Here is a 17,405-nt window from a genome sequence, read left to right as displayed (position 1 = left end):
TAACGGTGGATTGTCGCTTTAATCGCCTTCGCATCCATTTGATTTTCCGACTGAACGAGTGATCGGCTCCAAGTAAATAGATCCTAATGTTCAATTCATTTTTTTTTTTATTATTTGTTTAAAGAAATCCAGTCAGTTGCAGATAATAATCCTCCGCAGGACGACTTTGATTGATAATTAAGCCACCGTTGTTTTCTTCTTTTTTTTTTCCCTTTTCCTCTCCTACTCTTTTCCTTTGTTGACATAATTCTGCATATTTGCAAACTTAATTAAATGTTCCCGCTACAAGAGGCGGCGGCGGCGGCGGCCCCCTAATGAGAGGCCGTGACGACAAAGAGTGACACGAGATGCATCTATTACACCCTTTTCTTCCTGACGCACGGAGTAATGAATGTTTGATCAAAGCTAATAAATGTTTGATCTCTTTATGACAAGGAGACAATGAAAGAGCTTTTGTGTGTGTGTGTGTGTGTGTGTGTGTGTGTGTGTGTGTGTGTGTGTGTGTGTGTGTGTGTGTGTGTGTGTGTGTGTGTGTGTGTGTGTGTGTGTGTGTGTGTGTGTGTGTGTGTGTGTGTGTGTGTGTGCAGGATCATCTTTTATGCATGTGATATGTCTTTGATTCCAAACGAGAGTCGAACGCCAGCCCAGTTTATTTATTTATTTGTTTATTTATGTATTTATTTATTTTTCCCGGGGTTTCCGGGTCCAGCGCCTCGCGGTGCAGCCGGATCGCCGCGGTGTGAATGATATAATGATATGATAATTTCTCATTCTCCATCCATAATGCGGCGATTATGCTGCTGCTCATGGGCGCTGATGTGGCGCTGATTGGGTTTGTTTTCCTCCTTATTAAAGCCGGAGTGAAGGAGCACAGTCGATGAATATTCTATGAGTCTTTTGTTTTCTTTGCCGCTATTTGTTTTTTGTTATTGTTGTTGTTGTTGTTTTTTTTGCCTTGCTCCATTTTGTTGGGCTTTATTCCTTCTTGTGTGGTTGATGTGGGCGGGTTGTGGCCCCGGTTTCCACGACAACGTTTCCCGTGACGACACCTAATCCGTGTTTTGCGATTTACACTGCAGCAGCGGACGTCGGTGTAGTTAGTCTGCATGGCCACCGGAGGGCGCTGCAGCTTGTTGTCTTTGTCGTGAAACCACACATGGAACAATACGCTTCAAACACGAACAAAATCGTGTGGACTAATGAGGAATCGGATATCGTCAGGGGAGAATATTAAAACTATTAAACTAGCGATATGGACGATGAAGCTACGCGCCGCGGGTCGGCCATGTTTGTTTACAGGCGCGTGAGCAGAAGGAAGTAGTTTCCAGGGGTTTTGGGGACACTGGGGCTGTTCGACTAGGGAAAAAAGAAAAATCACAGTAACGATTATTTTGGGCGATATTTAAATCAGTCTTTGAATTTGGAACAACATTTATTGAACATGGTTTTTTTTTTTAAAACAAAAAAACTCCTGTTAAATATTTAAAAATATCAGTAATGTAGCAGTAAGAAATAAACTGTTGTACTGCACTCAATCATTTGAGTGCAGTACAACATCCATCATCAAAACCATATGAAGCGACCATCATAGCGCCACCTGCTGGACACAGGAAGTGCATGTAACTGAGCCTGAAGCACATTTTAGAGGAGAATTGAAACAGAACCAAGACCTCAAAAGTTTAATTTCAGCTGAAAATCTGCATAATTATATATAATTACATGATTTTACAGGAGTTCTGGAAACGTATACTGCATCAAGAGTTGCTCCCGGTTGTGTGCAAATATAAAATACAGTGAAAAAGATTGATTTACAGTCCGGCATTTGGAGTTTTCATGACGTATTTCTGTACATTTTAGATTAATTTGTAATTGAATTGAGCAGATATAGTCACTTTTTTTCTCCACAGTCTTCTTTGAGTGCTTTTAATTGAAATTAAAACTAAAAAAGTCTCAATTTAAGGACGTGAAATGTGGCGCAACAGTTAATTTTCTTCAAATTTCATTTCTGAAAGCGATCGTCGTGAGCCACGGGACTCTTCCAGCCGTCAACTGCGAACCGAGCGTCCGTCACACGTTTTAACGCCGCCGCCGCCTCAAGAGTATCGATCATTCATAGCAGCCGACAGTCGACCAATCAGTGCGTCCGTGTCCCTAATGCAGGGCGACACGCTGAGCGGCGACCCGCCAACCACCAGAACAGAGTTCAAGCTCATCTGTCAGCAAGTATCAGGCTGCTGAAGTGCCCCTGAGCCACACAGTGCCCCCCCCCCCCCCCCCCCCCACCACCACCCCCCACTGTGACCTCTGACCTCTCTGCTGGGTGAAGGAGACGACAACTGTGCTGCATTTTAGCATGTTTCATCTCTTTAGTCGGCGTCGGGCCACTTAAGAGCGTCGTAGCGTCGTTTTAAAACAACAAACGCTAAAAATATCCAGAATTTGTCGTCAGAGTTCAATGAAACTTCTTTTATATTCAAATAAACCGGATAATGTTTCATTTCATCCCCGCGTGTGACTGAGGTTGGAAATTAACACGAAGAACTGTGGCAAGATTCTAATTACATTGAACAGTTTTAGGCCATTTAAGCAGTTTTAGACTGATTTAACAGTTTTACGTATTTTAGCATTTTTCGCTTTTTATGCCGTTTTAGTTCATTTAACACTTTTGCATGTTTTAGCCATGTTTGTAGTTTTTACTATTTGAGCTCTTTCAGCCATATTTGTAGTTTTTACCATTTTAGCTCTTTTCGCCATGTTTGTAGTTTTTACAATTTTAGCTATATTTGTAGTTTTTGCCAGTTTAGCTGTTTTAGCCATGTTCGTACTTTTTACTATTTGTGCTCGTTTCGCCATGTTTGTAGTTTTTACCATTTTAGCTCTTTCAGATATATTTGTAGTTTTTATCATTTTAGCTCTTTCAGATATATTTGTAGTTTTTATCATTTTAGCTCTTTCAGATATATTTGTAGTTTTTACCATTTTAGCTCTTTCAGATATATTTGTAGTTTTTACCATTTTAGCTTTCAGCCATATTTGTAGTTTTTACTATTTGAGCCCTTTTAGCTATGTTTGTAGTTTTAACCATTTTTAGCTTTCAGCCATATTTGTAGTTTTTACTATTTGAGCTCTTTTAGCCATGTTTGTAGTTTTTACCATTTTAGCTTTCAGCCATATTTGTAGTTTTTACTATTTGCGCTCTTTTAGCCATGTTTGGAGTTTTTACCATTTTACCTGTTTTAGTCATCAGTTTGAACCTTTTGGCTATTGTTTTAGCGGTTTAGCGGTTTTTAGCCTCTTTAGCTCCCCGAGGTTTATTAGCTGTTGTTACCATTCTAACTATTTAACATTTATTATATGTATTGTACAAACTAGCGAACCAGACTTGTGTTGATTTTATTCAAGCGTCACACATGTGACCTCAAAATGTAAAATAACATGGACGTAGGTGAAACAAACGTGAATCGACTGATATTCAGTAGTAATTTGCAGGAAGCCGCTCAGCGGAGGCTGAAGGATCCTGGCCGGAATATTTATTCCAGTGATTGACGTCATGTTAAATTCTCTCTCCGGAAGCTTTTCTTCCCGTTCAACAGTTGACGACTTGTTAAACTCGTCACGGCTTGACTTTCCGCTGATTACTAAGCTCTTTTTTTGAACCGACGGGTCTTTTCAGCGGCGCTGACAGATAGAAAACTGGCCGCGCTAATTTTTCCGGGACACGAAAGACGCGAAATAAATAAATGATGAGCGTTGGAGAGGTTTTTTTTTTTGGTTTTTTTTCCACCCTCGGGGCCTAAAACTCGTCCCAGGAAGGTCTGAAGTACCCAGACTGGCCCTGCCGGCGTTATGATGAGCGACAGTCGGGGGAATCAGACGGGAGGAAGGGCGGCGGCGATGGCGGCCGCCGCCGCCGCCGCCGCCACGTCTGAAAAATAAAGCCAGTGGAACGGAGGCGCGGGAAGCGTGGGACCTTCAAATGACACTGCAAGGAATGTGCTGCAAAGCTTGGCTTGGCAGAATCATCATTCATGGAGCCTCACGCTCTCAAGGAGCTCGTCGCTTCTGCTTTTCCTTTCTTTTCCTTTCTTCTTTTTTTTTTTCTCGCCGTGCATAAAAGCGAACGAGGAGAAACATTAAAGTGGGAGCATTAGCGGCGACGTGAAAGTATTAAAGGATCATGTGCGGGTTTTGAGCTGCACAATAATGTTTTGTGAAAACTGAGCGCTCGTCTCTTGACCCTCGTCGTGCAGAAGAACTGTTTGTTGTTGTGAAAATGAAAAATAGTCCCCGTGTCTAAAAACTCCAGTCCAGGTTTTCATTTAAAAAGGAGCAGAAAAGAAGATTTACTCTTATTATGTCGGCCTTTTTTCAACATTCTAAATATATAATACATATTTACAGATTTTTTTAAGCATTCTGTTACAGTATTTACAGTATACACAAGAAATAATGTTTATATTTCATATTATCTCATATCATATATATTATTATTATTATTACATATATTCAGATCTTTTTTTTTTACTTGTTTAACTCTTTTACTTCTTTCAGGCGTGCATTCCCGTCACTGTGACACTTCACTACAGCCGTTTAAAAGATAAATAAATACATTTAACCCGTTTCCATGGAGATGAGAAAAGTTCAAATTCCAGTCCACGTTTTCATTTAAAAAGGAGCAGAAAAGAAGATTTACTCTTATTATGTCGGCCTTTTTCAACATTCTAAATATATAATACATATTTACAGATTTTTTTAAGCATTCTATGTTGCAGTATTTACAGTATACACACAAATAACACAAAAAAAGCCCAAATCAAATATCTAATATTTCATATTATCTCATATCATATATATTATTATTATTACATATATTCAGATCTATTTTTCATACTCTTTTCGGGCGTACATTCCCGTCACTGTGACACTTCACTACAGCCGTTTAAAAACTAAATAAATACATTTAACCCGTTTCCATGGAGACGAGAAAAGTAAACATTTCTTCGTCGATGGGGAGTCGGAGAGTTTTCTAAAAGTTCCACCTTAGGGGGGCTATTTTTTTTTTAAAGTCCAGTTTTCAGTGTAGAATAAGTTTTTTTTAAAGTTATGCATGAATATTGTTTAATATTCTGATCATGGTGTTAAAATTGATAATTAATTTTAATGTATAAGTCATGAATTCCAAAACTGCCTGGAAATAATGGAAAACTTCAGAAAGTCTTTTTTTTTTAGATCATCCAGAGGCTTTTATTATCGAGACAAACTGAGAAGACGCGTCACTTTTTAAACCTTTTCCATCCAGATTATAATCTGCCCCCCCCCCCCCAGAGGACGGTGTGTCAGATTAGAGTGCCGAGCTGCTCCATCGCAGTCCAAACGACTACTATTGAATCAATTAGCTGCCTAATTGGGCCGAGATAAAGACGCTGTTCGCTTATCGCCGGCCGCTAAAGACGGGACGTCCCGGAGGATTTCACACTAATCCGCCGGTGAGACGTGGAAGCGCGCGTCACTGCACGACGTTAATGTTTATAGCTAATGCACGTTTGTAGATTCAGTGATTCCAGGTTAAATAAACCACGTTGGTAAAGCAGCACGAAAAAAAAAGTCTCCAAAAACGTAATAAATCAGAGAAATTCAATCCTTAATGTTAAAGAATGCGTGATGATATTTTAGAAATGCTACAAAATTAAATAAAATACTTTTAATTGAATTCGAGGTGACATTTCTGTCTTGAAATGACTTAAAAAGGTAGAAAACTTTAAATCTCAAAAGATAATATTCATTGATTTATAACATATCTCATGTTTGTTAAAGAAATCCACTGACTTCTATACAAAATGGCTAATTTATTGCATCATTTCATAGAAATTTGTGTCATTTAAAGGGTTAAAATCTTCATTATTTTCCAGCATTTCATACTGTTTATCAAATTTATTATGAAAATGAAAGCAACATCTCATTTTAGTATTTTCTCTCAGTGGTTTTAAGCGGTAGCTAAACAGGTGGCAATTTCTTACACAAAAAACTAATAATACATAAATGTTTGGCAATTCTTTGACTTACCAACGTGTCTCATATATTTTCTTCATGAAAAACAGCAGCTAAATGGTTAAAACCTTCAAAATAGCTGAATAGTAGTTAGAATTAGAATATTTTAAGTAGATTTAAGTAGAAAAAAAAATAAATATTACTACGTGTGGCTTCATAATGATCCATGTGGAGTTTAAAGTAAACACTTTCATGTACTTTTTTTTTTTTTATGTGTCATCAAGATTAAAAACAAATCTCCTCTGGGGCGCCGGCATGTCGGGACGCATCTGCCTCCATGTTTCTCCAGCAAAAGTCCTGTGGATTAAATTTTTTTTTCTCCGGCAGCCGTCGTCACGACGACACAGGTGGAGCGCTAATCTGAAGCTTTCTGTATCAAACAACACGTTTTTTTTTTTTTCAATTCAATCGCGTTCAAAAAACTGCTTATAAAGCAAAATCCAGGAAGGCCTGAAGTCGGTGCGTTTTGGATGAACTGGAGAAGTTCAAGCAACTCAAGCGAAACTCAGATTTAGCATCATAACCGAACCACGAGGGACATAGATATAAAACATTAGATGCCGCACTCGATCCCAGGCTAGGAAATCCAGGGAAACATTCGTAGCTCGCTTGCTAGCCCACGTAGCAACACAAAAAAAAATACCTTATTTTAAAGCTGAGGGGGAAAATTTTGCAAGGTGCAAGAAGAAGAAGAAGAAAACGACTGACATTCTACACTTGACATGTAAACGATGTCAAAAAAGGAAATAATGTAGATTGCAGTACAGTTAGCTTTAGCGGCAGCGGAGCTAGCGAGTTAAACCGCCTCTCTGTTTCTCGGCTTCATTCTCCAAAGTGCACGGCGACGCCTTTGCATACAGACGCCACGACTACGACCCAAATCTAAACGGGCGTTACCTTTTTAATACGTCCTGAGACGCCCCGAATTAGACTAATGTGACGCGACGCGATTCCCCCGCGCAAGAAACGGATTTAAGTCAAGATTATTATGCAATCGGGTGAAAGACCCCCGAGGCTCGGTGTCACCGGTGACCTGCAGGATCAGTGGAGCCACAAGCAGTTTATTTACGGGTTTTATTTGGGGTTAAAAGCACTTTTTTTTTTCTCCTTCCTAATGACGCATGTTTTTTATTTTTCATGAATCCACAGTCGGCCTTCCTCCTCTTATCTTTGTCATCCCAGCCTGTGTTGGCGTCGGGTGGTCCAGGTACCCCCCCCCCTCCTCCCCCTCCCCCTCCCACCCTCCCCCCCCCCCCCCCCCCCCCCCCCCACCCAGCCGGCTCCACCAGCCGTGGCACAAAATGTCACGACTCACGGGGGCCTCAGGCCGCCGCCGCCGTACCGCAGAGAAATCACACCGGCACGGATGAATAGCTTTAATTCAAACGGGAGCCCGGCGCTATTCATGCATTCACACGCCCCGACTTCATTAAAGCTCCACTTCTTTGCCGGGGTCACCGGGACGAATGTCAGCGGCGGGTGTGACATGATAATGAAGGTGGGGGGGGGGGGGGGGGGGGGGGGGGGGGTACGAAAATTCTTCTAAAAGTCGAGAACAGGAATTGTCATTATATCGGGTTGGAGTTGCACCAGAAAAAAGCCTCAAATTAAGTTAAAAACTTGCACATTTGTCCCTTTGCATTTAGATGTGATTTAATTTTTAAAATCAAAGATCATGAAGCTTTGTGACATCATTGAGTTCCAAGCAGTACAGATGTGATATAAAGCAAGTTACAGATTGTCACCAAGACAAATACATAAGAAGGTTCCCAGGTCGTACTGGTCGCTATGAAATACGTGAGGAATTAAACTTTAGGACTCAGAAACAGAAACACAACCCTGAAAAGTTTGAGCCCGACAGTTAAAGGTGAACAATTGTGGAACAAATTGGAGTTGAAACGACGTCCAAACATCAACCTGGTCAAATATAAATACAAACAAAAGACAGTTGAAATATACAGAGAGGAAGAAACGTATTGAAGAAGTAGGATCAACGTATATGTGCATGTGTGCGTGTGCGTGTGCGTGTGCGTGTGCGTGTGCGTGTGCGTGTGGTGTGTGTGTGTTGTAAGTTTGGTCTGTGTCGATATGGTCGGGTTGGAGTTAAACCAGAAAAAAACCTAAAATTGAGTTAAAAACTTGCACGTTTGTCCCTTTGCATTTAGATGTGACGTAATAATTGATTATTAGCTGCGGTAATGCTAGTTAGCGCACTGTGCTAATCCCGGTTAGCGACATGTGCTACTAGAAGTGCTAATTAAAAAGGATATTTTGAATAGCGAAGGATCATCTTTCTGACGAAAACATCTCAACCTCTTGTTGATCACTGCTCTGAGATGGTTTTATCGTGGTTTCATCGTCGCAGGGAAGCTGATTAGATTGTGTTTTCTCACGTCGTGCTGTTTATTGTGTCGCGTCTTCACAGTACTTTACACCAGTGTTTTTCAACCACACTGGTGTTTCCTCCAGATCGTCAGGTGAGCCGTGGGAAATTATCCAATTTCACATTTTTTTCTAAAAAAACATTTGCTCTCACAGCCTCAGTGTGTTGCAGAGTAATCATGTATAAATACTCTTCACCACTAGAGGGCAGCACAGAACTTTGCCGGTGAAATGTAAAGTGACAGACGTCAGTGTGGTTCATCTCCACCTCCTGCTACCATCTTGTATCAAAGTACTGTGTCAGTGACAGTGATGGAGAAGTTTTTGAAAAGGAAGAATGTGAACCAGGATCTCAGCTCTTCATCCATCAGGTCCAGGTTTCACACTGAGGGAGGCACTATTAAAAAAAGTCCTTTGTTTCTGGATTTACTTGATTCCTGTTGATAAAACTTTGATGAGAAAGACTTTATATTGTTAATAGAGGCTACAGAGTTTCACATTTTAACATTTTCGGGTGGAGGTGGTGTGACTCCAGATTTTTCCAAGAAAAAAGTGTGTCTCGGCTCAAAAAAGGTTGAAAAACACTGTTTGGTTTTTTTCCTCATTGAAATATTCTCATTATGTAGTTTAACTATTCAGCTTCACTCACATCTGATAGAAATCTTCTTTTTTTTCTGTTGCTTTGGGAGATTTCGTGGAAATCCTTGAACTTTCTCATGCTTCAGCAGAAAGAACTTGCCTTTTAGATACTTTCCAACCGCAGCGATACTCCATTATGTGTACAGCTTTTAATGGCTGTAATTATTTTTTCCATGAATAGTTGTCATTTATTTTAAAGGACAGATGTCTGCTGTCGCAGCGCCGCTTCCATCACGGGTTTTTTTTTTTTTTTTTTTTTCTCCCTTACCCCCTCCGTTTCGCTGGAGCCGAGCGAACTGTCAAAAGTACTATTGATTGTATCAACACGCAATTAAATGGTAATTCAGCGATGCGGCGCTATTATGGAGCGCATCGCATGAACGGTCCCTTTAATTATCTCTGATTGTGATTACAACCTTGTGTGTTTTTCATCTCACATCTTTATCGCCCGCGCACGTTGTTGGCCCAACTTCCACGCGGGGAGAAACAATGGCGGCGGCGGTGGCGTAGCGTTTATTTACGGCGGGCGGCGTTGGAGGCGAGACGCTGATTTAAAGCGCCTTTGCTCTTGCCGTCAAGGACGGCCCCTCCTCCGGCCCGCCGCCACAGTCCGATCCACCTCGACTCGAGCGGAGGGCGGGGTCGGGGGGGGGGGGCGCCGCCGCCGTCGCCCCGGGGGAATCGCCATGGACGCCATCGCGGCGTCGTTTTTTAAACAAATACGTTTGCGTTCTGTTGGCGGTTGATTAATGTGTTGGAGCTCCTCCCGTCCCGGGTTGGGTTTTTTTTTTTTTTTTTTTTGCTGTTCAAGGACGGGATCTGTCACTTCGCAGATGACACCGGCGTTTATGTTTTTTGAGTCACGGCCAGACCAAGTTAGTCTGGGAGCGGTTAGCGAGAGAGCGCCGGCGTAATGGATTCAAATTGAACTGTTGAATGTGGAGCTGGGAGAGGCGGGGAAGGAGAAAGAGGAGGAGGAGGAGGAGGAGGAGGAGGAGAAATAGCGTGAAGAGACGGAGAGGTGGAGGGAGACGGACACCGTCAAGCTGAGAGACAACGAGGCGGCGATAGGGGAGGGGAGTTGCTCTGAAAGCCCTCGCCATCTGCGACGAGGAGCTGGAAGAGCAGTAATTGTTCCTGAGAGGTGTGTGTGTGTGTGTGGGGGGGGGGGATAAGGGGGGGGGTATGGATGAGTGCCGCCGCCGCTACCTGCCACGCCGTAACGCACAGGTGAAGGCCAGCAGGAGCACCGGCTTTCTGCGTGTGCTCTCATTAATGTCGGTGTCAGCGATGACCTTCTCAGCCTCCCCCCACCTCCACCCCCCACTACCACCAGCACCACCACCCTCGCTTCACACTCACACACCAATGCAGCTCCACACACCCAACGTCTGGACTGAAGCTCAGAAAATAAAAGTCAAAAAAATTAGCTTTCGACTCGATGTTAACGTTGACTTTTACAATGTGGGACTGAAACTGTCAGGGAAATACATACTGGACAGTATTACATCATCCATCCATCCATCCATCCGTCCATCCATCCATCCATCCATCCATCCATCCATCCATCCATCCATCCAGTCATCCATACAACAAACAATCACAGCTCAGTTGTACATATTTATTAGTTCCTCTCCACACCAACACGAGCGTCACGTTCTTGGATCGGCTGTCGGTCGTTGAGGATTCCGTGACCTTGATCAACGACCTTCAGTCGTGGCGATGAGAGATTCCTGCCCCGGCATTGACCAGAGCCGTAAACCATGCTAAGGATGCTAAAGAACGCTCTTCACATCCGTCACTATACAAACTTCTTGGTTTATATCAGTGGTAAGAGGTACCTCCTTCGTCCTTCTCGTCACTGCAATGCAACGTCAAATAAGGGGCCCCGTTAGGGGGGGTTCACAACATTGTCGTTGAGCAGACAGTCTGTCAGTAGACGGAGGTTTTACACTTTGTTCCTGTGTTATATTTTGGCCAACCGCCGGAGGAAAGCGCCCAGGAGCCGTCCCTGGTGCTGGACTCTGGGGTTCAGCCACCGAATCGTCCGTTGACGATGACGGTCCCCTTGCGTTGTGTCACGTCCGTCCCGTTTTTGTCCACGGTGGCCCGAAGCGTGGTTCCCATAGCTGCCGGGAACACGGCGTGATCCCGGCTCAAAGGTTTTTTTCCAGCACACCACCAATTCCTCCCCTTCCAACTGAGGAAAATACCGACTTTTCCAACCCTTTACGGCCCCTGGAAGGTCTTGGCCTCGTGATGCACAGTGTTCCTTGAGGGTCTTTTCCTTGAAGCAGGCAGAACATGAATGAGTAGGTGCAGCTTTGTTTCCCTTGAAATGGCAGCTTTCACACTTCCTCAAATGAGCTCCGCCCACGCTCTCAGCCACAGCGCCGCTCATTCTAATCACAATCATTTAAGGTGTGAACACGCTGGAAGTCTGTTGGCTCTTGTGGGTTCATCTGTCGTCTTTCTCTTTCATTTTTTCTCTTCATCCAGACAATTTCTGAGTTGTATTTTTTTAACACTATCCGGTTTTTGTTTTGGCCGTAGCGACGGGGGTTCGCGCCGTCGCTTCGCGTTAAGACTGTCGCTCAGTTGAGTCGACGTGTACTTCCTGTGCCTGCGTGAGAAAAAAAGCCTTTTCTGCCGGCGACTCGGGGACGAGGATCCCGCGGTCCTGCGCTTGACGGCTGGATGTTAATCTGAAGCGGGTCGTGGAAAGAGGGCGAGCTTCTTTTTTTTGCTTTTTTTTTAAATTCGGCCTCTCTTGTTGCCTCCTGGATTTGGATTTCCTCCCGAAAGAGCTTTTTCGAGTAACAACTCTGCACGAATCAAAGACGTGACCTTTCACCTGCGAGCATGCGGCGCTGCGGCGTATTTTGGTCCTGTCTCCTTTGTTTTGGCCTCAGTTGTGACAATGGCTGCCAGTGATGGTTGGAGTTGTTTTGGCCACACTGCCGCAGTCACCTGGGAGGGGTGCGGAAGTGTGTGTGTGTGTGTGTGTGTGTGTGTGTGTGTGTGTGTGTGTGTGTGTGTGTGTGTGTGTGTGTGTGTGTGTGTGTGTGTGTGTGTGTGTGTGTGTGTGTGTGTGTGTGTGTGTGTGTGTGTGTGTGTGTGTGTGTTGTACAGACCGGCTCCATGCTGGAATCCCACAAACAAAAATAAAAAATCGAACCTATTTCAGTCACGGCATCTTTATATACAGAAACGACTTTAAAAAGTAAATAACTGTATGACAGAACTTACAATGGAATTGGTTTGAAAACAAACCAATGGTGCAGTACCAGCAGTGGCCAGGAGGGGCAGTGTTTGGAACAACCAATGAGTGAGTGGGTGTGATTTTTCTTTTTTTTAACAATTTTATGACATAATTATCTTTGATTTCCTCTTTTTCTCTCATTAAAAAAAAACAATTCAACGCTTTTTCATTGTATATTACCAGTATTTACATTTAGAGCAGCGCCCTCTGATGGAACTATAAAAGCAACCAAGTTTACACTCTTAAATATTCATCAGTTAGCTTTTTTATATTGTAGGACGAAGCGAGAACTGGTGGATCGCAGCCTGAAAGAGGTTCTCCAGGCCGATTTCATAGGGTCACAGGAAGTTGCAAACAAAATTCAATGTAGGATTGTTCATTTCTACTCCTCAACAGCAGGGGGCACTACATTCTTGTAATGCGAGTTGCACTGTAGGAGAAAACCCTGCAGAGGTCGTTTACTGTGCATCAAGAAACACAATTTTATTTAATATTTGTGCATAAATACATGATTGATTAATCCAGACTCTTATTTAGAGTTTGTTTTGGGGTTGTTTATTTTTAACTCTTATTGGGGCACTAATTAACATTTCTTTTGTGGTCATAATTTGCATTTTGTGTGTTTCAGTTTCAGTTTCTCTGGAGATATCGTAACTTTTATTGGGGTCATTTGTATATTTTTACTCATTTATGTGCCAATTAATGCTAAAAAAAAAAAAAAAGGCTTTTACTGTATTTTTTGGAATGTAAGTCGCCTCTGTCAAAACAAAAAAGCATCATAAAGACATGCACAGATGAAACTGCGCCGTTATTAAGCTGTGACCAGCAGCTGCTCTTCCACAAACATCTGCGATTATGTTCCTCGGGTCTGGACGTCGTAATTTCAACCCACAATTTAGCCCTTTTTGTTTCCCTCGTCACAGATTCTCTGCTTTTCTCACTCTGAACTCTTTCTGCTGCTCTAATTCTATTTATTCCTGCATATTTTGTCATTTGTACTTCAGATTCGGCAATTTAGTGACATTGTTCCTGCTGTAAGAACAACTAGTAGTGATAGAAGGTTTGTTTTTTTGGGTTGTACTGTACTCATACAGTGCCATCCTGTGGTCCCACGTAGTATTTACTGTATAGAGTAGAATAGAATAGAATAGAGCTTTATTCCTCCCCAGGGGGGAAACACAAACTTACGACAGCTCAAGGTAAAAAGGTGCAGAAATTATCAAATTTAAGAATTAAAAATATGTAAACATATGTAAATATCTAAACAAGAGCAAAAAAAAGAGCACAAAAATAGAATAAGTAAAAATAAAACAATCCAGTAAGAAAAGAAATCTCTAAAAATAGAGTAAATTGACAGAATTGATAAGCACACAGTGTAGAAAGGTAGAAACTGAGATGTAAACAGTGCATGAGAAGAATGTAGGACATTTCCAGTGAGTTGTTCAATATCCTAACAGCTGTTGGGATGAATGACTTCCGGTAGCGTTCTGTTTTACACTGCGGGTGTACATATAGTAGTATATGTCATATATATATATATATATATATCTTCACAAAACTAAAAAGTGACTCGGGAAAGTACAGTACCTACCAGTCACTTCAAAATGACTGTGTAGGTCACCCCATGAGGAATTTACAGATTTAATAAAAGAAAAAAAAATACAAAAGCATTAGATGTCAGAACAGTAAAAAATGAAAGAAAATCGCTCCGTTTGAATAACTGGAACTGGTTTCTGAGTCTTTCTCATGCTGCAGTTCAGGTGCAGTTCACAGTCAACAGAAGTTCCCCCCCCCCCCCCCCCGCCCCGGGGGGCCCCGGAAATGTCACCGCACAACTGCAAACAACACGTTGATGTTTTGTTCCCCGGGAAGCTCCGGCTCCGGCGCGTCTCCACCCGGCAGGCCTTTCTCTGAGTGCCTGTTTTAAATGTTTAAAAAAACAAAAACAAGAGAAAAAAGAAGAAAGATGAATAAATAAGTGTGTTTTCCGGTTCAACCTGCAGACTGAAGAGTCAGAAACACACGAGGTCGTCTCGCTGCAGAATCCTTCGTTTTAATTGTGTGTTTTCCCGTCTGAGCGATGTCGCATTTAGGGAACAAAATTCTTTAAATACACGTGATAAATATATTCATGCGCAGGCTGTCGAGTGCCCAGAGGGGCGACCACATGAAAGTGTATCCCCCAAAATAAAAAACAAAAAAGCCACTTCCACTGCAACTCTCAGTGAGAACTGGATGATAATGTTGCCGATATTATATAAATGTATCTTGAGTGGATATTTGGGGCTTTATAAGGAATTTGTGGTGGATTGATGGGGAATCGAATTGATTTGATTTTGTTGTAAAGTTGCTAATAGGAACAGAAAACACAAGATTTATCTTCTCTCTGTTCCTTTTTGTTCATGTATAGATGACAATATATATATATATATATATTGTGAAATGGCATGACACAACATGAACAAATAAATAAATAAATAAATAAATCCGGGCCAGCACAGAAACTGAACATTTGTTTTCGGGGGCATTAAAGGAATTGACTGTAAAATCAGCTTCACGTGTGATGAAAAATGGATTTTTCTCCTAAGTATTTAAGGCTTCAATTGAAAATAGAGACAAAAAAAAAGGAGATGGGACCAAATGGTTTCTGACGCTTCGTTTTTTTTGCATTTTCACTCGGTGTAAATTCATGTAGAGTCGCTACTCCTGAGAAAATATAAGGAAACGACTCAAAAAGAAAGCAAACGAAGTTGTTCCTCCATCCTCCGTGTTTTATTTCACTGCGTGGAGCCTCAGTCTAATCCAACCAGAAAGCCACGTGACACTGGAAACTCAACTGTCATATTTATAGACGAATAGTTTACTTGCAATGCGATATAATAAAAACTGACTTTGAGTAATTTGCAGGTTGTACTCAGAGTCGTTTCTGAGGGATCAGTGAAGGTAAACAAGCTTAGTCAGAAGAGAAAATCAGATTATGCAAAAAAAAAAAAAAATGAGATCAGCCATCTTTCTGGATTTTTCCCCCCAAAAAGTTAAAAGCAAAGAAAAAGAATTCGAGTGGCAATCAAATTGTCGACCTTCTTGAATCACAGAGCCACAACCTGAATCCACGTATTCCTGCAATTCTGAGGAAACTTTGTTGACTGGAAGGGGGGGGGGGGGGTGACACAGGTAGACGATCTGACAGGCTGCGGTGGAAAACCCAGGAAACACGAGTCGCTCCGCTCCTCCAGTGTTTCCAACATCTGCTTGTCAGCCTGACGAACGTCTGACAGGCGAGCAGCCGAGTGACGGAGGAACAGTCGCTCCTGCAACAGCAATAATCTGGCGTGGCGACGGAAACAAGGGGGAGGTGGGGGGGGATGGGGGGGGGTAGGTGGGGGGGTGGGAGGGGGGTGAAAGTGTGAGATTGAGGTTGGTTCTGTACGATTATCAGGCATCTTGTAATGTGAACTCCTCCTGTGCAGAGCGACTGGTAACCGGTCGGTAACCGGTGGTAACTGATCGATAACGGCCCGGTAACTGGTCGGTAATAACCGGTCGGTAACCGGTTGGTAACTGGTCGGTAACCGGTCGGTAACTGGTTGGTAACTGGTTACCAACTGGTCGGTACCGGGCGGTAACTGGTTGGTAACTGGTCGGTAATAACCTGCCGATAACCAGTCGGTAACTGATCGGTAACCAGCCGGTAACTGGTCGGTAATAACCGGTCGATAACCGTCGGTAACCGTCGATGACCGGTTGGTAACCGGCTGGTAACGGGTCGGTAATAACCGGTCGGTAACCGGCCGGTAACTGGTCGGTAATAACCGGCCGGTAACTGGTTGGTAATAACCGGTCGGTAACCGGCCAATAACGGGTCAGTAACTGGTCGGTAACCGGTCGGTAACTGGTCTATTACCAACCGTAACTGGTCGCTAACCGGTCGCTAACCGGTAGGTAACCAGTCGCTAACCGGCCGTCGCCGCCTGGAAGGGAGATTCACTGACACTCCTCGTTCTCCCCTGCTTGTGAACGACGCTGAGTGAACTTATGAACTGCAGCCTGTTTGTTGTTGTTGTTGTTTGTTCGTGTGTCGTGTGTGTGTGTGTGTGGTGGGTGTGGGTGCGTTGTGGCGTGTGCGTGTGTGTGTATGTGTGTGTGTGATGACATTATCAGAGCTGGTAATCTGCTCAGTAATTGCTGCTGCTGACACGGCGGAGAAGCTGCAGAATAAACAGGCTGTTAACAAGGAAGAGGAGAGTTTTTACTTGATCTGAACGACTCAGCGAGACGTCTGGACCGGACAGATCAGGGAGGGGGGGGGGGGGGGAGGGAGAGGGGGTGGGGGGGGGGAGAGGAGGAGGGGTAGGAGAGGGGGAGAGGGGAGGGAGGAGAGGGGGGGAGAGGACAGGATGAGGAGACATGGAGGCAGGAGAGTACGGATGTATTATTATTTTTATATAAGTTATTAGTCAGTTAGTAAATGTTAGTATTTTTTTCAATAATCTCTTCTCTTCTCTTCTCTTCTCTTGTATTCTATTCTATTCTATTCTATTCTATTCTATTCTATTCTATTTCTATACTATACTATACTATACTATACTATTCTCTTCTCTTCTCTTCTCTTCTCTTCTCTTCTCTTCTCTTCTCTTCTCTTCTCTTCTCTTCTCTTCTCTTCTCTTCTCTTCTCTTCTCAAGTTAAAACAAAGTTAAATGAAAAAAGATTCACTGGAGAAACTGAGTTCAATAAAAATACAAGTAATTTTGAAATCTGTCGAGTTTTTAACGTTATTTTAAAATCGACAACACTAAATTTCTCCCGACCTTCATTATTGCAGCAACAACTCTGAAACTAAACTACAAGTACTAATATGGAAACTCCTGCTTCCATTTAATCATGATGGAATGAAGGAGTTGCAAAAACTCACTATTGTAATTAAGTTGTTGTTTTTTTTTTACTTTTTATTGACCTTTTTCACATTTTTGCGACAAACAAGATCAAGTTTTTCTATTTTCACTCTAAAAACGTCAAACTGGTGCGGAATCACGGCGCTTCGGCTTCAGCCGTCCGTCCGTCCGCCTCCGGGGA

The 17,405-nt window shown here is 42.8% G+C and overlaps 1 protein-coding gene across 1 annotated transcript in view; it reads left to right on the top strand.

The window, feature by feature from the left end:
* Positions 1-1,252: 1,252 nt before the first annotated feature.
* LOC308142227 (sodium/calcium exchanger 3-like) overlaps positions 1,253-17,405 on the top strand; it is a gene marked incomplete at its 5' end in the record, with an annotated part of 20,245 nt that continues 4,092 nt past the window's right edge. The window contains 2 exon segments of the mRNA XM_080512575.1: positions 1,253-1,303; positions 2,161-2,223. Coding sequence (XP_080368701.1) covers positions 1,253-1,303; positions 2,161-2,223 — 114 coding nt within the window.

The sequence above is a fragment of the Blennius ocellaris genome, assembly GCF_963422515.1.
Source record: "Blennius ocellaris genome assembly, chromosome: 17".
NCBI lineage: Eukaryota > Metazoa > Chordata > Actinopteri > Blenniiformes > Blenniidae > Blennius > Blennius ocellaris.
Note: the sequence above shows the minus strand (reverse complement) of the source record. Positions and strands in the feature narration are given on the sequence as shown.